The sequence below is a fragment of the Trichoderma breve genome, chromosome 4 (assembly GCF_028502605.1).
Source record: "Trichoderma breve strain T069 chromosome 4, whole genome shotgun sequence".
In the NCBI taxonomy this organism is placed as follows: domain Eukaryota; kingdom Fungi; phylum Ascomycota; class Sordariomycetes; order Hypocreales; family Hypocreaceae; genus Trichoderma; species Trichoderma breve.
Genome location: NC_079235.1, coordinates 3,023,889 through 3,044,494, shown reverse-complemented (window position 1 = coordinate 3,044,494; position 20,606 = coordinate 3,023,889). Strand labels below are relative to the sequence as shown.

The following is a 20,606-nucleotide window of genomic DNA, read 5'->3' as shown; positions in this document are numbered from 1 at the left end:
TTACTCGCAGCTAGTACGAGTACGGGCTAATTGGTGCCAGAGTCCATACACTGGCAGGTACCCGGGGGCGTTGCATGACAAATGACGTCGCGTCTCGTTACACAGCGGCTCAGCGCCCTGACTAAACATGGACAGCATTGCGTCTGGTTTCAATTGTTTTGTAGGTACAATCGAGTATGAGCCAATAATAGGAGGTATTGATGTTTTGGAAATGTGAAACATTGAATTTTGATATCCAATTCCATATTGTAAAAGTACTCAGAGTATCATTACTGACTGCTCAGGTACAAAGAACCCAAGGTGCCACACACTGCCTGACACCGAACCTTGTTTCGAGGTGCCATTAACCATTGACCATCAGCCATTAACCGTCAAGCTAAGGTACAGTAGCGGTATCTGTAGTAATCCCTAGCACTAGCACCCTGCTAGGTACCTACCGCAACTGTCTCGGACCAGCTTCTCCGCACAAGATACCCAGTGGAAGATGTAATGTGATTGGTTCGACCCCAGGCCCATGATCTCACGCCTAGCCCCGTCCTGGCCGGTACAGAAACGAGCAAGTTCAGTACAGCAGAGTACCGTGGAGCTTGTCCAAGGAACCTCGACCCTTGGCTCTTCCGCCCAGATCTGCGTCGTATTGGAGACCTTGTACATACTCGTACTGTAGGGCCTTGTCACCTCGCAGAAAAGCAGAGGTGCATTGCATCTGCTCGCTCGGCTAATGACTAAATGAAATACATAGCGAGAGCATTACAGTAGCATGGCATGGCATAGCATGGCAATAAATACCTCCCCAAATGCCCCCAATCCTCCTCCTCTCGAGGCATTTGATCGCTGCTTTGCTCTAGGCCTTACGCGACGCCCACGTCACCGCCAGGTGCCACTCACCAGCCATGACGATTCAATGAGCCGTACGGGATCCAAAGCCGCCCTCCATCACAAGCAAGGAATTAGCCTTTGACACTACCAAGCAATCGTCACGGCCCGGCAAACCCTCCAAGCGCAAAGCCATTCAGGAGCCTGTCAAGCTTGTCTTTACATTGACTTTGCACGCCTGAAACCCCGCATAAGAGACTCTCTTGGTGTCTGATCAGCCCATCAAATCCTTGCTCTACCATATGCAAGGCAGCAAAATCCAGCTCCTTTTTCACCAAACAAGCGGTGCGGTTCCTTACAGCATTTACCAGCTTGCCCCTTGTTCGCCCTCAACTGCCATACGAGTGCATACAAGTGCGAAACAGCATCTCGACTAACCCCCACCGTGCATCTGTTTCATCATCTCCATCGCCGTCATCATGTCTCCAACCGCCGTTCCCTATACCGTTACCTTCCGCTCCCCTGGGACAGAGCCTCCCGTGTTCCTGGCCGGAAACTTTACGGCCTTGGAGTGGGGGCTCCAGGAGATGGGCTCTCGCCAAGAAGGAGGTGAATACGTCTTCGAGTCGCGGGTTTTCGTTGAGCCTGGGAGGGAGTATCATTTCAGGTTCAAGGCCGGGAGAGACGGCCCCTGGCTCTTGGACGAGAATAGGCCAACCGGTGAGTGCTCATCATCCTTCTCTACTATCTACATCAGACCACCTCCCCTGACAAAACACTGTTTTTCTTAGCTACCGACGAGTCGGGCAACCGCAACAACATATTGACACTGCCCAAGAGTTACGTATCCAAGATTAAAGATGATGAGGGAAGAAGGACTTCAACCCCTATTGAGCAAGTTGCGTCGGTTGCAGCCGAGGTTGCGGACGTAGCCTCTAACCTCGACAAGGTAGGATTAGGCGTCATGCCTTTGAACAATTTCCAACGCGGTAACATCTAACAGACCGAATAGGACGACACGTCGTCGCCTCAGATTAGCGGGTCTGGCGGTGAGAGCGAAATTGACGAAGAACTCAAAACTCCATTGTTTGCACATGAGTGTTTTGGCGCATACGAATTTGTCGACGATGCTTTGGACCATGATGCCCTTGATGACAGTAAACTGCGGCAGGACTCGAAGCCCAAGCTCACCGAGTACGACATTGATGATGTGGACATGAACGACCCCACTATTGAGCAATTTCCTTCAGACAAGACTTCCATTTTCAGTACTTTGCGCAAAATCCAATCCAGCCTAAGCGAGGACCAAGCCATCGTTGATGATCAACAGCCATCGCCTCGGTTGGACGGCAGAAGATCAAGCGTAGACTCGGATGACAGTCTCTTGTCAGCAGGGTCCCTCAGTCCAGTCACTGCCAGAAAACGAGAGAATCGAATGTCAACTAGCAGCGGTCGAAATCGGTCTCTGGTATCACTTGGGTCCATTGCTGAAGAGCCCAAAACTCCCGGTCCCGAGGATGCTTCCCACCCAATGGCTACGTCCAGCTACCTCAAGAAGGGCACTGGTCGTGCGAAGAGCCCCACAATCGAGCAAGGCGAACACCTTATGATGAAGTGATCCACGGAATTTTCTGAGTGAATTTGATGCGAATACTGGACCGGGTCTATAGAATGGGAATGTAGTGACACGATGGACAGAACATGACGTCAGTCCTCACATATACGCAGTAGGCCAACCGCAGTTAGCGGAGGATGTGATTTCTTTCTTTTTCTTTTTCTTTTTCTTTTCTTTTGCACTTTGCAAGCAACCGCTTGTCTGTGGAATTAGCATTTTCATTTATCTGCTGCTTCTTATGAACTAAGCGCAATGAACATATTATCTCTGCAAGAATATGCATCTCCTTTCCTCCGTGCTTAGTATAGCATTGAATACCACAATCAAAGACGCATTGGAGTAAAATCCATCACCGTGCTCCTTTCCTTTCTACTACGGAATGGTATTTTATTACAGGGAATTCAGTCACTACTAATCTATATTACGAATGCTTTGTTTAAATGCAAGTACTCAAAGTCGCCATTTTCCCATCTTCTAATAGTGAAGTCGGGCCGGGACGCCGCTCAGCGGAGCCGGCGCTAGCACTACCGAACCGCACTCCGGATCGATAAGCTCAAAGAAAAAAAAGTTGCAAATCTTGGTGCAACTCCTCCATTACACCAACGACTTCGCCATAATGCGCCGCGCAGCCGCAAACTCGGTTTGCTTACGCTGTGTGCACACAATCAGGAGCCGCCCGTTACTACAGCCTTCAGTGATACCCTCAGTGATACCCTCAGTGCAGGCGTCGGTGCAACCATGCCTCGGCCAGCGCTTCTTCTCCCAGCGAGCCAAGGACAAGCCCTCGCGCATGGTCCTTGCCGACCAAGTTCACCGAGCACCACGCCTATCCCGAGATGAACGCAGACCACAACGAGAGAGAGTTGCAGGCCCATTCGCTGGAATGAACAGGAGGGTAGCCAATTTTGACCCAACCCGCGCGTCGACAAGAGCTCGTTCCGGCGATCGCAAATCGACTCAAGAGGAGGGCAGCAGAAGGCGGCCGCAGGATGATAGAAAGGCACTCAAGATGCAGCGCGCCTTGGCCTCGGTGTCGTACAACAAGCGCACGTCGTTAAAGGAGAAGATGCAGAGCTACGAGTCGTTTGATCAGTTTGATCTCCTCCCAGCTCTGAAAACGGCCGTTGTCGACGAGGTATTCGCAGGATTGGTGGATATTCGCCCAACGCCGGTACAGCGATTGGCAATTCCCGCCCTGCTAGGACAAAGGGAGCCAGGAGAGAAAAGGGTCGGACATGAGGGGCAATCTTCATTCTTGTTGGCTGCGGAGACGGGATCGGGTAAAACTCTCGCCTATCTACTGCCTGCCATTGATGCGTTGAAGGCGGCCGAAGCACAGGATACGGAGATTCAAGCCTACAAAGAGCGAGCAGAAGTAGAGAGGGAGCGCCAAAAGGCTGCGGATTTCAAAGGAAAGCCTTTCGAGGAGCCTCACCCCACCATGGCCAGGCCCAAGGTTATTGTCTTGGTTCCTACGGCGGAGCTGGCTCATCAGGTTGGGCTCGTGGCCAAGAAGCTGTCGCATGTGACGAAATTCAAGACGGAGATACTGTCATCCAATCTCAAACCTCAGCAGATTCAGCGAAACCTGTACGGACCAAAAGGCGTCGATCTCGTCATCTCAACACCTCACCTGCTGGCCTCGATTGCAGATTCTGATCCCAACATCCTCTCCCGAGTGTCCCATCTGATCATTGACGAAGCGGATTCGCTGTTCGATCGAAGTTTCTCTTCTGTCACATCTAGTATCGTCGAGCGTTCATCGCCCTCAATGAAGCAGCTCATCTGCTGCTCAGCAACAATTCCGAGAAAATTGAACAATTATCTGGCTACCAACTATCCCAAGATGATCAGAATCACTACACCAAACCTTCACGCTATTCCCCGACGTGTTCAACTTGGTGTCATTGACGTCTCGAAGGATCCCTACCGCAATAACAAAGACCTTGCTTGTGCCGACGTCATCTACACAATCGGAAGAGAGGCTTCTCAGCACGAAAATCTGGCCAAGGATGAAATTGACGTCCGCAGAGTCATGGTCTTTGTCAACGAGCGAGAAAAGACAGAGCAGGTTGCAGAGTATCTTCGTTCAAAGGGCATTGACGCGCAGGCACTGCACAGGGACACTCCCGAGAAGCGCCACGGCGAAATTCTGGAGACTTTCACAACAGCTGAACCGCTGCGAATCATTGCATCGCCGAACCCATCCCGCCACCGGTCCCTGACCAACGTCAAGGCACTGGTAGTGACTGACTTGGCGTCTCGAGGCATTGATACTCTAGCTGTTCGACACGTTATCCTGTATGATGTACCTCACACCACCATTGATTTTATTCACCGCCTAGGCCGTGCCGGAAGAATGGGGCGACGAGGAAGAGGCATTGTCCTTGTGGGTAATGACGACAGAAGAGATGTCGTTGCCGATGTGAAGAAGAGCATGTTTATGGGCCAGGCGCTCATTTAGACAGCAATGACGGATTATGAGTGATTTTTGCTCTATTATTTGGCATAATATGGGAACAACAAAAGGGAATTGGGATCATTTGGGTGATTAAGAGCCGTGTATGACTAGCTGTATTGACGAACCAGGAGAGATGACCAGGGTGAAAGGCCTCTGGTGTGTAAGAATCTATGGTATGAGGATATATCTCCAATATGAAGAGAAATCATAGAAAAAGAAAATTACATGCAATTGGCTTTCTACATCTACATCTACCTATACCTATATCTATACTATGCATCGTATGGTATGAGTTCAGCGATAACTTGAAGTTATGAGTGTGGTAAGGCTGAAGGTACATGTACCAGGTATCGTACCATGCTAGCTCTTTATTTTCACTTTGATTTTTTTTATTTTTTTAGGCACGGCCCCGCCAAAAAAGTGACAGCCTCGCGAATCCTCCACTTCCGCCCGCGTCAGGACGCGTCAAGACTTTAAGCTAAATTAACCCTCACAGCCGATACTGTTGCCCAACCCACATCGTGGTGGTTCACGCAGCAGCAAACCGGGATTTTACTTTCCATTGTATTTTGGACGTGCCCATCGACCAAACCAACGCGACAGGCCTGGTTTATTCCTATTTCATCAGTTGCAATCACCAAAACATCGTCCTCCCTTTGTGCACTTCACGCTGATTGCAATGCCGCGGCCCGCGAGAGGACGTGGTCGTCCACCTCGAGCAGCCAGAGCTGTTGCAGAGCCAGCCAGCAGCAGTCCCAATGTTGCGATTGAAAAGAAGCCCGAAACGAGAGGACGGCCCCGGGGACGCCCCAGGAAGACTCCTTCACTTGCACGACTCGACATTAACGAGGATGATGCTATCAAAAGCGCAAACAGCTCTCGCGACGAGGCGCTCAAGGAGCTTGCCAACGAAGATGCGGCAATGACAAGCGAGAGATCGGCGATGCGTGCAAGCTCACGAAGCTCAATAGAATTTGGTCGACATACTGCGGCGACGCCTGGACACAACCGACGTACAAGTGGACTGGATCTGGGCGATAGTGATTTTGGAAACTTGGATGACAGCTTTGCGGAAGGCGACATTCCCGGTACGGCGCTCTCAGGAGATATTTCAACCTTGTCATACAGTGCCCTCCGCTCTCAGTCACGACGGTCCAGTTTCATAGGAAGAAACGATCCCCCGATTCGACCCAGCAGCCGGAGCGGAACTACCCCTAGGGTTGGCTCTTCTTTCAATCTCGGTCTCTTCAAGAGGCGTGCGCGAGAACCGAGTATTCTTGGTGCGAACCGGAAACCTCTTCATGATTCTTCGACGGTCGTCCAAGACTCTGAAGAGGACAGTGAAGAGGAATTCGAGCCCGAGGCTGAATCCACACCATTAAATAACAGACGACGCACTCGCGGAAAGGACGAAATCGAAGAACCAGAATCACCAGAGGCTGCCGAGTCCTCCAACCCGAGGAAACGCAAGAGTCTAGAACTGCAGCAAAGTAGCTCACGGCCTGAGAAAGTTTCGAGAAGAGAACCTGGACCATCCAGACAGCCAGACGATCGGATCTTGTCTGAATTGCCAGATGCCCCTTCATCACCTCAACAGGATCCTATGGATGATACCAGCGAGTCCGAAATATCAGAACTCTCCTCACCTAGAGGGCCCCCAGCTAGGCCCCCTCAACGCCCAGTCACACCAGTCAACCTAGAGGAAATTGCAGCTCCCCCAGCAAGCAGCGGATCAGAAGGGCCGGATATGTGGCCGGATATTCGATCGCTGGCCAAGAAACGCCGGCGACCTTCCGTCACCACGCCCTCGCGTCTTTCAAACCTCTCCGACATGTCCTCGCCCCCTTCACTAACACACTCACCAAACTACGACACAGCCAAGACTGGCAAGACGCGTGGTCGACCACCATCACGACAGCAGGCCTCGCCCAAGATGACTACGGCTGATCTTACGAGCTTGCTGCCCAAGCGACGATACAAGAAGTCACGCGATCCGCTCGGCCTGGAGAGCGATGAAGAGCTCGATACTTCAGGGCTGGGCCATGAGGATGATGAACTATCTCATCTGGACACCCAGACAGCTCGCCGGCGGAAGAGAGGAAGGCCACCTCGCTCAGCTTCTCGTGGTGGCAAGCCTGGTGGTTCATCTCGGCGGACCCTTAGATCACGCTCTCGCCATTCGTCAGATAAGGAAAATGCACAAGACGATGGCAGAGGCAGCGACAGCAATGAGAGCGAGGATGAGGATGAAGGGGAGGGTGTGAGTAGATTTATTCCTTTGGCGGATAACACGTTTGACGAAGGAACCACTGGAGGTCCAGCCAACGCCGTTCCTACTGAGGAGCTGAAGCAAGCGAGCAGCAAATTCAAAGAAGTAGACAAGTGGGAGTTGGAATTTGAGGAGGTGGCGGAGGCGTCTTCGCCCCAGGATGGAAGGTGATGTGCTTGGCATGTTTTTGTTTTGTTACGCATGTTAGCCTTTTTATTGCGTTTTCTCGGTCGCAGCCTTGGGCGATGTCTATGCAGTGTTTTTGTAACTATTATACGCTTTTCACACATTGAAAGTATCTGATGAAGGCGTAATTGGAGGGAGAGGGCGCAGGTCTGGAGTGGTCGGGTTGGATTTGTATGTCTCAATGTTGATATCCAGGGTTTCGTATCTTGTTGCTTCCTCCCTATGTCGTTTCTATGAGAGTCATTGCAGAGCTCTTGCCACGCTCCAGCTTATTATATTTCAAAAATGAACAGTTTACAGAAATATCCCAATCTTCAACCCAGTCCCTCCTAAACGCCTTTTCATGATCGCGCCCTTCTAAATAGACAAATATCTTCCGTTATCTTTTGGTTTCGCTTCGTCTTTATCCAATTACTGCTGCGCTGCTAGTGATACCGCTTCTATCCTATGTTCGACGACTTCCAGGAACGGATCCAAGGCATTGGGATCTCGTAAAGCGATGGTGATATCATCAGGCAACCTTCCTGATCTCCATAGAGCCTGTAGCATATTAGCCAAAAATTGTCTGTAAACCACAAAAAGCCTTCCAAGTATCTGTTTGCCTGGCGCTCACTCACATTCTTTACGTCGGCAAACTTGGACTCCTTGGCAGTGTACTCGCGCAACACCTCGTCTGTCTCGAAATCCACATAGATCCTCGTGTCCCGCAACCGCACTAGGACGTTGTCCAGACGCATAAACAAGCGACATAGCAGCAACATGCGCTTGTCGTGAACTCTCAGCTTAGCGCTATACAGCGAAATGCCATTATCATCAAGCTCGCTCTCGTACAAAACGACCTCGTCAAAGAAGAGAATCGGGTCACGCCGTTTCAGCAGCTCAATGGGAATTTGCTTCTCCGTAGGCGCAAAAGCGACAGCACCCTCAACAGTGCCAGCATATGTCGTAGAGTAGCTCCAGTCGTAAGGCTTGACGACCTCCTTGATGTTCTGGGTGGTCTCCTCGCGCGTGCTCTCCCAGTCGCGGGCGTAGGCGACGCGCAGCATGTGCTTATCGGTCTTGTCGACGGCGTCAAGGGCGTCCGTTGTATTGAAGTTGAGGGTCCAGTTGGAGGGCTTGTGAGTAATGGAGACGAGGTTGTCGCCAAAGATCATCTCGGGCACGGGAATTCCGAGCTTCGCCTCGAGGGCGTCGATGGCGGCGGACTTGGAGATTGGGAGCTTGCGGGTTGAGATGCGGAAGTTGTTCTGTGTGTGCGAGGTTGTTGCCGCGGCGAGGGCGTCGGGGCTGGGGAAGGGCTCGTTGGGGGAGGTGACGTGGTTCATTGTGGGCGGTGGTGGTGGTGGAAGCATCGTCGAGAGTCGTTGGAGAGGGTGAATGAAGTTGGAGGATTGGAGGTTGGGATGCGAAAGTTGAGAAGAGCTATGGTGGGGTTTGGGGAATGGGATAGCGGGGTGGTTCGAAAAGCCATAGTATGATGGATATTTCACGGCTGGGCTGTTGCGCAGTTACACGACAATATAGCTCTTAGCTGTATTTTTTTTTTTTTTTTATCTTGTATTAAAATTGAATTTGATTAATTTCCAGTTTTCAGTCATTTGAACTCTCAGGGAAGCTTGGTTAGCGGGGATTTGCAATACAGATACATTTACAGCCCTTGTCTTTTGAGTTGCTTGTAAGTCATCCATCTGTATACCTAGGTAGTCTTTTCATCTGTTCTGCAACCCAATGGTGGTCAATTCTTTTCAATACCAATTCCCCGAGGATAATAATCCGATTTTCAAGCTGGAGTAATTCTATACGTAATTGGAAAATAAAAAATAAAAAAATAGCAGGATAAGCCCGTTGAGTTTCACAAGCCGAGAGAGCATTCTACGGTTGCAATACGCCAATCCCTACGGCTACAAGGTGCATGATCCTTTTCTATTAAACTATGCCGGTACGGCAAAAAGTTTATTGATAGCAGAGATCAAAAAGTGAACCCTGCCTGGGTATTTCATCACCCTACTAGTATGTATTAAGGTTTAATCCGATTTTGTACTGTCTCAAACCCAACCAGAAGAGTTAGGATGCTAATTCATCAGGTACATGTAGGGTAGATACAATACCTACTATAGGTAGGTAGGTAGCTGTAGGAAAGGCGGATGAATCGAAAGAGAAAGACACTGCTCAAGGAGAAAGAGTGTCGCTCTCCCCTCACAGACATATGAAAATCAGGCCCATATCTATGATCATGACTATTTGCCTGGAGTGAGTAGACTTTATTACAATTGAGATGTCATGGAACTTTTCATAGAGCAGAGGCTACAAGTGTGTTCCTAACTGTGGTGTTTATACGTCGTATAATATCATAACTCGAATTGATCACTGCGCTCGTGCATCCCTCTATGAACAAACTACTCTCCTTGCATGTCAATTTTACCAAGATTCTCACTTGTTATATGGACATGTCGTTGGTCATCATCTCTGCAAGGGAGTTAAATTGTCGCTGAGTCGATCCCTGCCATTGGACGGAGCCCCTAAGACCCCCTAAGACCCGATTTGGTCCGCCCCAGCAGAGGATTGCGGCTTAGTCATACCAATATTGGCCCGCTGTTGCCCCGACAACATTGGACCGCACCAAAGACAACATGATTTACCCCCGTCGCTGCCACAGCCGCACTCCGGCAAACTCTCCTCACTTATACCTGCAAAATCCAGCGACCACCACATCTGCCCAACTGCCATCTCCAAGTCTCCAAGGCAGTCAAGCAACATGACTACACGCACGCTTGAGTCGCGCTTGGAGCGCATCTCCATTCAGGACGAAAACGACGTCGGTGAAGCCACCAAGATCTACTCAAAGACCAAGGTATGACCAGCGTCCCTACAAGTCAGGCTGCCCTTGGAAGAGATAATAACCCGGGTTTAGTTGACAACGACATCAACCACCACCAGGGCAAACCATTTCAAGGTAGCTCTTCAGTCTCAAAGCAACAACGTCAACGCAGTTGCTTCCGTCACCCTCCCTTCACAAGCGGCCCAGAGAAAACCGCCTCCACCCATCAATCCTGCTTCACCGCCCCCAGCAAGAAGGCCTCTGCCCGCTCCCACAGCCCGAGTCAAAGAGGAGAAAGAAAAGGAAAGGGAGAGGGTAAGAGAAAAGGAGAAGGAAAGGGAAAAAGAAAAGGAAATTGAGAAAGATGTCGATGAGACCAAGTCAGCTCTGACGGAGCAGCCAAGCGTACCCAAACAGTTCCATCTGGGCATGTTTGAGATCGGACGGCCTCTGGGCAAGGGCAAATTTGGCCGCGTTTACCTTGCCAGGGAGCGGACAAGCGGCTTCATCTGTGCTTTGAAGGTGCTTCACAAGAGCGAGCTTCAGGCCGGAGGAGGCGTGGAGAAGCAGGTTCGGCGCGAAATCGAGATCCAGAGCAACCTACGGCATCCAAACATTCTGCAGCTTTACGGCCATTTCCACGATAGCAAGAGAGTCTTTTTGATCCTCGAGTATGCTGGAAAGGGCGAGCTGTATAAGCACTTGCGAAAGGAGACCAAGTTCCCCGAATGGAAGGCGGCACAGTATGTTGCTCAGATGGCTTCTGCGCTGCAGTATCTTCATAGAAAGCATGTTATTCACCGTGATATCAAGCCTGAGAATATTCTCGTTGGTATTCACGGGGAAATCAAGATTTCCGACTTTGGCTGGAGTGTACACGCCCCCAACAACAGGCGGAAAACGCTGTGCGGCACGCTTGATTATCTTCCCCCGGAAATGATCAAGCCCGGCTCTTCAGACAACTACTACAATGAAAAGGTTGACCTGTGGAGCTTGGGTGTGTTGACGTACGAGTTCCTCGTTGGCGAGGCTCCTTTCGAAGATACTCCTGTCATGACGCAGCGAAGGATCGCCCGTGCAGACATGCAAATCCCCAAGTTCGTCAGCTCAGAGGCTGCTGATCTCATCAAGAGAGTGAGTACCTTGGATCCCCCCAAGATAATGAATAAGTGATTGGCCAGCTAACAAGCAATGAACAGCTTTTGGTTCTTGACCCCGAGAAGCGTATTCCTCTCGAAGATGTACAGAGCCACCCTTGGATCATCAAGCATTGCGTCAAGGGTGAACGAGCTACCAATCGCGAGAAGAGCTCCTGATTTGCTTCCACATGATACATGATGCATGCAAGCAAGCAATTTGTTTCCCTCTTTTTCTAGTCTGATGACTTGTTTGGTCGCTGGAGTTGGGTGTGTAAGATTTGAGCTGAGATTTGCCTTGCATAAGGAGGAGTTTATGGAGTTTTCTTCTTTTTGCCTTTCCTTTCGGGGTGTTCACATGGGAGCAGCAGAGCGTTTAAGCCAGATATTTGTTCTTTTGGGGTATCTTTTAATGTCGTTGAAAGTTAAAAGCTAAGTGTCATGCGAGGAGATGCGCTGGGGCTAGACGTTATCGTACATCATAGGGTCTATATTTTACAAGGCATTCGAATTTCACCTATACACCTCATCAAAGGGTCTTGTGTCTGAGAAACACGAGTCCCAGACTTCATTGACCACTTTTGTCGCTTGCACGTCATCTTTGCATCTCGGCCGAGCCATGACGGATCGAATGGCCCTGGAACGAACGCAGTTCTGGAATTGCTGCGTTAGAGCCCAGTTCCCTCGGGTGAAGAATTCTCGGCTCCAGCGACATTCTCCGCTTAGCATCGATGCACGAATCTAGTGTACGACAAGTGTCAGTCTCGGGGATCAATTTGGCAATTGTTCGATTCCGTTTGAGGTATTTCAGATAGGTATAAAAATACTAACCTCTGTGCATGCAGCATGTTTCAAGTCTTTATCGCCCATCCAGTCTACCTGCCACCTGAGGTGGTCCCACGCATGTACCATCTCGTGTGCCAGCGTATCTTCTAGGTGTTTGCGGTCGCGGATCTCGTTTGCGCAAATCAGGATGCCGTGGTTGGGGCTGAAGCCTCCCGACTGCCGATGTACTTGGCCATCCTCTTCCAGCCGCGCAGGGCACCGGCGGCACAGCACGTTTGAGGCATCCAGCTTGCCGTTGAGATCTTGGATCTTGCCCGACAGGAAGCGGACGGCGGGTGAATATGTAAAGAGCCAGTCGCGGTACTCGTCGCAGCGCTTGCAGTCACGTTCCTCGTGGACCTTGTATCGCCATTCGCGGTAGTGGAAGAGGCCCTCGGGGGTCATCTGGCCTGACAGGATTCGGAAGTAGTTCATCCACCATTTCATCTGCGGGTCGAAGCCGGTTCGAGCTGGATCATTGACGACTTCCTTTGCGGGTTTCGGCGAGGCAGAGCCAGCCGGAGCTGGAGGGGTCGGCGAAGCGCCGGATGCCATGGCTGTAGGGTGTGTATCTAAAACTGGAAAGGAGAAGGATGCAAGGGGTGCTTTAGAACAGTTTCTCCTTTTTGAAAATGCCAAGTGGAATGGTAGGGTGAGACAATGGAAGGGAATCTCATGCCACTGGAGGATTGGATGAGGTGATGAAGTTGCCTCACCTAATACATGTCCAGAATTCTGCCGCAAAGCTCAGGGCGGTGAAGGCGCCTTTTTTCAGGCGGGTTGCGGTTCCGGCTTATCTTATCGCAGGGACATGCCTGTCCTTGTCAGAAGCTGGCCATTAAGAAGAAAGAAACTCCAAATAGCCGACTTTGGATGAGCAAGGAGGGGCGATCTCGGACTTGCAGCGACAGGCCCCTTGAATGCGATTTTCATCTCAACAAGGCGAATCAGTCCAATGAACTGAGCCGACATATTTCAATTGCGCCAATTAGCTTCCTCAGGCAGAGCACAGGTCGCGACAGGGGAAGTTGGCGAAAATGTCTGAAGATATTACTCAGAGTAAGCCCGGCCAGCCTATACTATGACGAGCCGTCATGTCTCATCTACTTTAATAGCGGTGGACGTCTAGGACGCCCTTCCGTGCTTTTGGCTCATTTGCATATCATGTTGCTTCTTGATTTTGTTTCTTTCTAGCCGAATTTATTGTCTTGTTTTCCTGTCCCAACGCATTGTTTGCTATGCTTTCTTCAATGTTTTAAGACTTGGTATCTTGTCTAACTTTTTTGTGTTCGGCCAATTCAAGACGACGGCGTGGCGGCCATGAGGAAGCCGAAGCCGCTGACTGTTGTCATTAAGCTGGGTGAGTACAATGTCAATGTAGACGATGACGACCTGTTTCTAACGGCCAGCGAAACCAAGGGACGAGCTCAATTGTCGACGAAAACACACATGAACCTCTACTTCCCATCCTGACCTTGATTGTTGACACGGCGGTCAAGCTAAGGAAGGATGGCCATCGAGTGGTCATTGTCTCTTCGGGAGCTATTGGCGTCGGTCTTCGCCGCATGGACGTAGCGAAGCGTCCCAAGCATTTGGCCCAGTTGCAGGCAAGGCTGCTCTCATAGAAACTGGTGGAGTGAACCAAGTAATCTAACCTTTCAATAGGCATTAGCAGCAATCGGCCAGTGCCGACTCATTAGTCTCTGGGATAGCTTGTTTGCGCATCTGACACAGCCGGTGGCTCAGATTCTACTTACACGAAATGACATTGCTGATGTATGATACTACTATCCACGACAATCTAACTAACAAGGACACTGCCAAGCTGACCGCGAACGATGCTTGTTTTAGCGGACACGATACCTCAATGCTCAAAGCACAGTCAACGAACTATTAGACATGGGAGTCATCCCCATTGTGAATGAAAACGATACCCTGGCAGTTTCCGAAATCAAATTTGGCGATAATGATACCCTTTCAGCGATTACTGCGGCTATGATACACGCAGATCTTCTATTTCTCATGACGGATGTCGACTGTTTGTACGATAAGAACCCGAGAAGCAACCCCGATGCTAAGCCCATCGAAATTGTCGAGGATATTTCGGCCCTTGAGGCGGATGGTATGTTGTGCTTCTGGAGCTTATCAAACATGGAGCTAGCTAACGCCCAAAACAATAGTCTCAAGTGCTGGATCAGCATTGGGTACTGGTGGTATGAGCACCAAGATCATTGCCGCACGACTCGGGACGTCGGCGGGCGTGACAACAATCATCACTAGGTCGTCTAATCCAGGCAACGTCCTAAGCATCGTGCGCTACCTCCATCAGTCTCAGCCTTCGAGATCAGCATCCTCCGTGTCGCTCAATCTCATTGCTGCATCGGAAAATCTAGAGACAAGGCCAGCTCCGCCATTGCACACAAGATTTCTGCCTTCAACCGACCCGATTCGAGACCGCCACTTTTGGCTCCTCCATACCCCTAACCCCCATGGTACGCTGTATATCGACGAAGGAGCCCACAAAGCGCTCCTTAACAAGGCTGGTCTGCTCCCCGTTGGTGTAGTTGACGTCGAAGGGAACTTTGCCCAACAAGAAGTCGTCCGGCTCATCGTTGTCAACCGACGATCAGCTCCCGGCCCAGATGGAAAGCGCTGGGAAGGTTTGGGACTGGAAGTTGGGCGAGCCCTCGTCAACTATGCCGCCCCCGAAATCTCAAGGATCTTGGGCCATCAGAGTACGGAGATTCGAGGCATACTGGGCTATGCGGATAGTGAATATGTTGCGCACCGTTCACACATTGGGATTTTTAGGGCGGAGAGCAGGTCTGCGACTCCGACGAGAGAGCTGCGGTAGTCGAGTAGGGGGATTCTGCCTTTTGTGGTGGTTTTCGAATAGATTGATTTACGATTGGGTAGAGGATAAAAAAGGATCAAATGGAATTTAGCCTCTTGGAATTTAGGAATTAAGTGGTGGATAAAATCAATGGCAAATCGACATACCTATGTTGACCTGCCTTCAATGGTAGACTTGCATACCCCTGTGGCAGACCAAATGGCTACATTTGCCACCTCTCAAAGTTGAAGGACAGACGAAGCATATGATGATGATGATGATGATGATGAGGATATTGGATTAAGCAAAACTCATCTTCTGTTTTATTATCTTGATTAGTAGCATTTTATTCGCCTCTACTCCTACCTACTATTATACGTGGATAATGGATCTCATGTGAAGTTGCAAGAGTTCGACGGTTTAGCGCTTCAACCGCTCTGGACTAGCGCCCTCTTTAGATAGCGTGCAGGGTCTGTCTGGCCAAGTCCAGCCCAGTGGAGGGGCAGCCGAAGCCGGGCTGTAAAAGAGTCAATCGGCCACTGCAAGGTTAGATCCCTGGTGGGCCACGGCCGTTGGAGTCACACGCGGGCACACACAACTTTTGTCTAGATGTTTCTCCCCTCTATCTCTAACCCCACCATTCCGTGCCAGAGGAAACCAGTGCGGCCTGAGTTTTTGTGACTCGCGCCCTCTTTCCTCCAACGTCAAAACTCTGGTGGATGAAGCCAATTCGACATTTGCTCTCTTCCCCAGCAACTCTCGCCCGCCTCAGATCCGGACTCGCCCCGCGCCAGACTCGGCCTGCTGCAGTGCTGTGCCGTCGCAACTTGTCAGCCTCTTCAAAGCTTTGCGCATTCCAGCCTCTCAAGCCGCAGAACCCCAAAGCCGGCGCCATGTCTTCGTCCGCTACGACTCTCAAGGGCCAGCCCCTGGACAAGGTCGTCCTCGATGCCATGCTACGGCGACGCATGTTCTACACGCCTTCCTTCGAGATCTACGGCGGCGTGGGTGGTCTCTACGACTACGGCCCTCCAGGCTGTGCTCTCCAGGCCAACATCGTCGACCTGTGGCGGAAACACTTTGTCCTGGAGGAGGACATGCTCGAGGTGGACTGCACTGCCCTGACCCCCCACGATGTTCTCAAGACCAGTGGCCACGTTGACAAGTTTGCCGACTGGATGTGCAAGGACCCCAAGAACGGCGAAATCCTGCGAGCCGATCACTTCGTCGAGGCCATCCTCGAGGCCCGGCTCAAGGGCGACAAGGAGGCCCGTGGCCAAAAGGTGGAGGAGAAGGAGGTCGACCCCAAGAAGAAGAAGAAGGCCAAGTCCGCTGCCGCCGTCAAGCTTGACGATGCTGTTGTCCAGGAGTACGAGGAGGTGCTCGCCAAGATCGACAACTATGGCGGCCCTGAGCTCGGTGAGCTTATCAAGAAGTACGACCTCAAGAACCCTGAGACTGGCGTGCTTCCGTCAGAGCCCGTGGCCTTCAACCTCATGTTCCAGACGTCCATCGGCCCGAGCAGCAACCTCCCCGGATACCTGCGTCCCGAGACTGCCCAGGGCCAGTTCCTCAACTTTGCCAAGCTTCTCGAATTCAACCAGTCCCAAATGCCCTTTGCCTCGGCCTCCATCGGAAAGTCATACCGAAACGAGATTTCTCCCCGTGCCGGTCTCTTGCGTGTGCGAGAGTTCCTGATGGCTGAGATTGAGCACTTTGTCGACCCCGAGGGTGGCAAGAAGCACAGCCGCTTCCACGAGGTTGAGGACGTCGAGCTGGTTCTGCTGGACCGCCACGTTCAGCTCTCCGGAAAGACGGAGACGAAGAAGATGACCATTGGCCAGGCCGTCAAGGACGGTGTCGTTGACAACGAGACCCTTGGATACTTCCTTGCCCGTATCCACCTCTTCATGAAGAGAATTGGTGTCGATCTGTCCAAGATGCGTTTCCGACAGCACATGGCCAACGAAATGGCCCACTACGCCTGCGATTGCTGGGACGCTGAGCTGTTGACCTCGACTGGCTGGGTCGAGTGCGTTGGCTGTGCCGACCGCAGTGCCTATGACTTGACCGTCCATGCCAAGAAGACTGGCGCTCCTTTGGTCGTTCGTGAGCGACTCGACGAGCCCAAAGTCATTGAGGAGTGGCAAATCGACATTCAGAAGAAGAAGTTTGGTCCCCTATTCAAGAAGGATGCCAAGACGGTGGAGACTGCCTTGGAGGCTACCTCGCAAGAGCAGCGTGAGAAGCTGGCCAAGGAGCTGACTGAGACTGGAAAGATTGTCCTGGACGTGGAGGGCATTGCCGATGGCAAGGCCACTATCGACAAGGACTCCGTCGCTATTGAGTTCCGCAAGAGAGTGGAGAACACTCGCGAGTTCACACCCAATGTCATTGAGCCGTCATTTGGTATTGGCCGTATTCTCTACTCGCTCATTGAGCACAACTACTGGACCCGTGCCAGCGATGGTGGCGATGAATCTCGTGGTGTATGTGTTTTCTCTCCCTTGTTCTTTTCCACATGAAGTCATTTTTGAAACATTTACTAACGATGAATTTCGCTTTGCAGGTCCTGTCTTTCCCACCTACCGTGGCCCCGACCAAGGTCCTTCTGGTGCCCCTGTCATCCAACCCGCAATTCAAGCCCGCGGTCAAGGCTCTTTCTCAGAAGCTGCGAAGCCTCGGCGTCTCCAGCCGTGTAGATGACTCATCTGCCAGTATCGGTAAGCGATACAGCCGTAACGACGAGCTCGGTACGCCGCTTGGCATCACCGTCGATTTCCAGACCCTTCAGGACGGCTCCATTACATTGAGAGATCGTGACTCGACCACCCAGGTCCGAGCTGAGGAGAGCAAGATTCTGGATGCCATTAAATCACTTGTAGATGGTAGCAAGAACTGGGAGACGGTTGCGAGCGAGCTCCCCAAGTTCGAGGGGCAGGAAGTTGAGGTCGTCGCCCGATAGATGGCTAGACTTTAGATCTAGATGATGGGAAGAAAATGATTTGATGAAAACAAAAAAGTTCTGTCTCATATAGTTGAGAGTCGGTTATGTGTCACGTTTGCTTTGTACAGGAAGATTTGTCAGTGCTTCAGACAGAAAGATCTAGTATTAGAGAGAATCTAAAGATGTACAAGCATTACCATGCTGCGATGTTACAAGGGATGAACTGTTACCCTGGAAAGCTGAACGGTATTGCCTGGCAACTGGTGATGACTACGCATACAGGCGGCGGAGACTAGGTTCTATGGTAGATAGATCGGCATATGTAGCTAACAACAGGAGCAAACCTGCATACTCGTACATATCAAAACGGTTGCCGACGCATCCCTGTCGCTCCATCTTCATTGGGCGGGGGCTGCTCGCGCGCGCGTACTCGTACATACTTGGTACTACGATGTGTTGGTGATTGATTACACGTTGGTTATTCTTCGCTCTAATATGACAGCCTCGTGAGCCTACTCGCACATGCTGTAAACTCTGAGGTTTGTGTAATCCCACACTGTGTAAATGATTATGATTGCTCTTCGGGTTTAAGCATGGAGGTGGATGCTACGAACCAATGGATGCGAAATGGGTTGTCCCTAGCGGGTTAGTTTTGTGTTTTATCGGCCGCATTGATTAGGAAAAGGGTTGGATATCATAGCAGGCTGACTCGTTGGACTACTTTTCCCCCCTTTCCCCCCCTTTGGTTAGTTGGCTAGGTAGCCTCCCCTGCCTGGTCTATTTTGACGTGATCGTCAGTTGAATGTGACAAAGAAAAGCAGAAATCAAAGAACGACGAGAAGGGAGAGAAGCCTAGCTCACGTCACAGTGGGAAGCTCCCGCTGCTCCCCATGCTAGCCTTGCTTGCCTATGACGATATACGTATTTGTCAACCTTGAAACTTTATTTACCCGGCTTCAAGGAGGTTCTTGTTTGCAGCACGAGCGGGACGCATGAAACATTTGATGAGAAGGATGAGCGTGCTCCGACTGACAACTGACGGGGCAGGGTTTAGTATTGGCACTTGTTCCCAAGATAGTCTCATGCTGCTAGTATATGGAGATTATTGACCTCCCCTCATGACCCGGAAATGCGTGCACTGGTCCGTCGGCAGAATGCAAGGCCCAGCTGACAATACAAACGAAGAAAAGAAAAGTCTCCGTGTTGATGATGACGGATCCTAGGTTCCTTTCGGGATTGAGACTGTGAAACACAGGGTGGACTTGGAGATACCACGAGGCACGCAGCCGCGTTGGAGTGTTTGCTTGTGATGGCACCTGCGACGCTCCTGAAGCTCAAGCCGAAGAGTGGAGAAGTGACTATCACTGTACGTTACTGCCACTCGATAGGACCAGATGTCTTGATCTGAAGCATCGAATGAGCGTAGATCAATGAATTTGTTGGCTATGGACCCCCGAAAGTTCTGAGTGGCGAGATGTGCTGGTGGGCGACGTGCCGAGGAAACAAACGCGGCTGGACGGGCGGCGGCGTGCAAGTGCATGTCAATGTCTGCAGTTGAAGGATTAGGATTATTCCCGTCAATGGGCTCCGTCAATTGGATCATCAAGTGCCCTTTGTCATGTTGGATTCAAACCACGGACGATGCTGCAAATTGCTGATCCTTGTGTCCCGCTTCCGACTGTCTGTCTGTAACAATGATTTCAGGTGAGCGGACAACAGTGCCGTGTTAGGGCCTAGTGCTTGCAGCCACCACTAGCAACCCCCCTGGAGGGACCCCCCCGACTCCCCTAACGGGGCAGCATCCAGCATCCTCAGGGGTATCGCCTGGTGGCGGCAAATCCACCTGCAGCGCTGCTTGGCAACCCCACCTCCCACCTGCCCACCTCGACTTTCTGGCCAGTAACGGGTGTGGCCTTTCCGCGCTGGGCCTGTCGCGACCTTCCCCACACTGCTGTTTCTCCATTGTCCTCACCACGAGGTACCGGCGCCCGAGTCGAGGCGTCGAGAAGGTACTTTGAGGGGCATAGTGTAACCTAAAGAAAAGAATGTTCCCGTCGCATCTCAAAGGATGCTGAGAGGTACCGCGCAAGAAGAGCCTTGACCCCTATGCATAATGCAATCAATGGATCCAATGGTTCAACCTTAGTCCTGTGCTCAAGCTACCAGACTAGCAGAGAGTAGCAGCAGCCGCAGCCGCCGCCGCGGCACTGCCTGTGCAGCCCGTCGTAAACGGGCTGGGGAGCCACAGGCCACCTCCAGCGCGCTGGATGTACTGTAGGTCAGGTACTTGTAGCAGCCAGGCGGTAGTACACATCGACCTACTGGATGCTAGTGGTGGCACTCGTTCCTGAGTGGCCCAGCTGGATGCTGAGCACGGCCAAAGGTACCCCCAGCTGTTCTTGTCGCCTCAAATCTCCTTCTTCCCACCCCATCCTCGCTTCTCTCGCCGTGCGCTCGCTTCTTTTTCTCCCCTTCTTTTTTTGACGCCTCAACTCAGATACTGTCGTCTGCGTTAGCTGGGCTATTCGCGCAGCTCCTCGTAGAATCAGACAGACTTCCAGTCGAAACGCCCGCAGCGTCTCGACTCGTTTGCATCTCGAAACTTTCCGCCTGCGCCCTGAGCTGGTCCCTGAACGACAAGCCTTCAGCTGCGTCTGCACGCGCGCGAGAATCCCCACCCGTCTACCGACCCGTCGTTGT

General features: G+C 51.4%; 8 protein-coding genes across 8 annotated transcripts; 6 read left to right on the top strand and 2 right to left on the bottom strand.

The window, feature by feature from the left end:
* Nucleotides 1–1,295: 1,295 nt before the first annotated feature.
* T069G_07168 (glycogen recognition site of AMP-activated protein kinase domain-containing protein) lies at nucleotides 1,296–2,434 on the top strand (the record flags this gene model as incomplete). Its single annotated transcript, XM_056174378.1, has 3 exons — nucleotides 1,296–1,536; nucleotides 1,608–1,765; nucleotides 1,829–2,434. 3 exons carry the CDS (start codon nucleotides 1,296–1,298, stop codon nucleotides 2,432–2,434), a joined length of 1,005 nt encoding a protein of 334 aa, XP_056027957.1.
* Nucleotides 2,435–3,047: 613 nt separating this feature from the next.
* On the top strand, nucleotides 3,048–4,895 carry T069G_07167 (DEAD/DEAH box helicase domain-containing protein; the record flags this gene model as incomplete). Its single annotated transcript, XM_056174377.1, has 3 exons — nucleotides 3,048–3,659; nucleotides 3,702–4,423; nucleotides 4,463–4,895. The coding sequence occupies 3 exons, from the start codon at nucleotides 3,048–3,050 to the stop codon at nucleotides 4,893–4,895; spliced, it is 1,767 nt and encodes a 588-aa protein (XP_056027956.1).
* A 676-nt stretch (nucleotides 4,896–5,571) lies between these two features.
* T069G_07166 (uncharacterized protein) lies at nucleotides 5,572–7,332 on the top strand (the record flags this gene model as incomplete). The annotated part of the gene is made up of 1 exon (XM_056174376.1): nucleotides 5,572–7,332. One exon carries the CDS (start codon nucleotides 5,572–5,574, stop codon nucleotides 7,330–7,332), a length of 1,761 nt encoding a protein of 586 aa, XP_056027955.1.
* Nucleotides 7,333–7,758: 426 nt separating this feature from the next.
* On the bottom strand, nucleotides 7,759–8,672 carry T069G_07165 (TIP41-like family domain-containing protein; the record flags this gene model as incomplete). The annotated part of the gene is made up of 2 exons (XM_056174375.1): nucleotides 7,759–7,887; nucleotides 7,965–8,672. The coding sequence occupies 2 exons, from the start codon at nucleotides 8,670–8,672 to the stop codon at nucleotides 7,759–7,761; spliced, it is 837 nt and encodes a 278-aa protein (XP_056027954.1).
* Nucleotides 8,673–10,102: 1,430 nt separating this feature from the next.
* T069G_07164 (protein kinase domain-containing protein) lies at nucleotides 10,103–11,481 on the top strand (the record flags this gene model as incomplete). Its single annotated transcript, XM_056174374.1, has 4 exons — nucleotides 10,103–10,198; nucleotides 10,259–10,480; nucleotides 10,547–11,299; nucleotides 11,365–11,481. 4 exons carry the CDS (start codon nucleotides 10,103–10,105, stop codon nucleotides 11,479–11,481), a joined length of 1,188 nt encoding a protein of 395 aa, XP_056027953.1.
* A 333-nt stretch (nucleotides 11,482–11,814) lies between these two features.
* T069G_07163 (peptidase m76 family domain-containing protein) lies at nucleotides 11,815–12,681 on the bottom strand (the record flags this gene model as incomplete). The annotated part of the gene is made up of 2 exons (XM_056174373.1): nucleotides 11,815–12,042; nucleotides 12,133–12,681. The coding sequence occupies 2 exons, from the start codon at nucleotides 12,679–12,681 to the stop codon at nucleotides 11,815–11,817; spliced, it is 777 nt and encodes a 258-aa protein (XP_056027952.1).
* Nucleotides 12,682–13,163: 482 nt separating this feature from the next.
* Nucleotides 13,164–14,980, top strand: T069G_07162 (amino acid kinase family domain-containing protein; the record flags this gene model as incomplete). Its single annotated transcript, XM_056174372.1, has 6 exons — nucleotides 13,164–13,185; nucleotides 13,430–13,486; nucleotides 13,546–13,733; nucleotides 13,792–13,902; nucleotides 13,978–14,248; nucleotides 14,307–14,980. The coding sequence occupies 6 exons, from the start codon at nucleotides 13,164–13,166 to the stop codon at nucleotides 14,978–14,980; spliced, it is 1,323 nt and encodes a 440-aa protein (XP_056027951.1).
* An 872-nt stretch (nucleotides 14,981–15,852) lies between these two features.
* On the top strand, nucleotides 15,853–17,924 carry T069G_07161 (anticodon binding domain-containing protein; the record flags this gene model as incomplete). The annotated part of the gene is made up of 2 exons (XM_056174371.1): nucleotides 15,853–17,448; nucleotides 17,529–17,924. 2 exons carry the CDS (start codon nucleotides 15,853–15,855, stop codon nucleotides 17,922–17,924), a joined length of 1,992 nt encoding a protein of 663 aa, XP_056027950.1.
* Nucleotides 17,925–20,606: the final 2,682 nt, after the last annotated feature.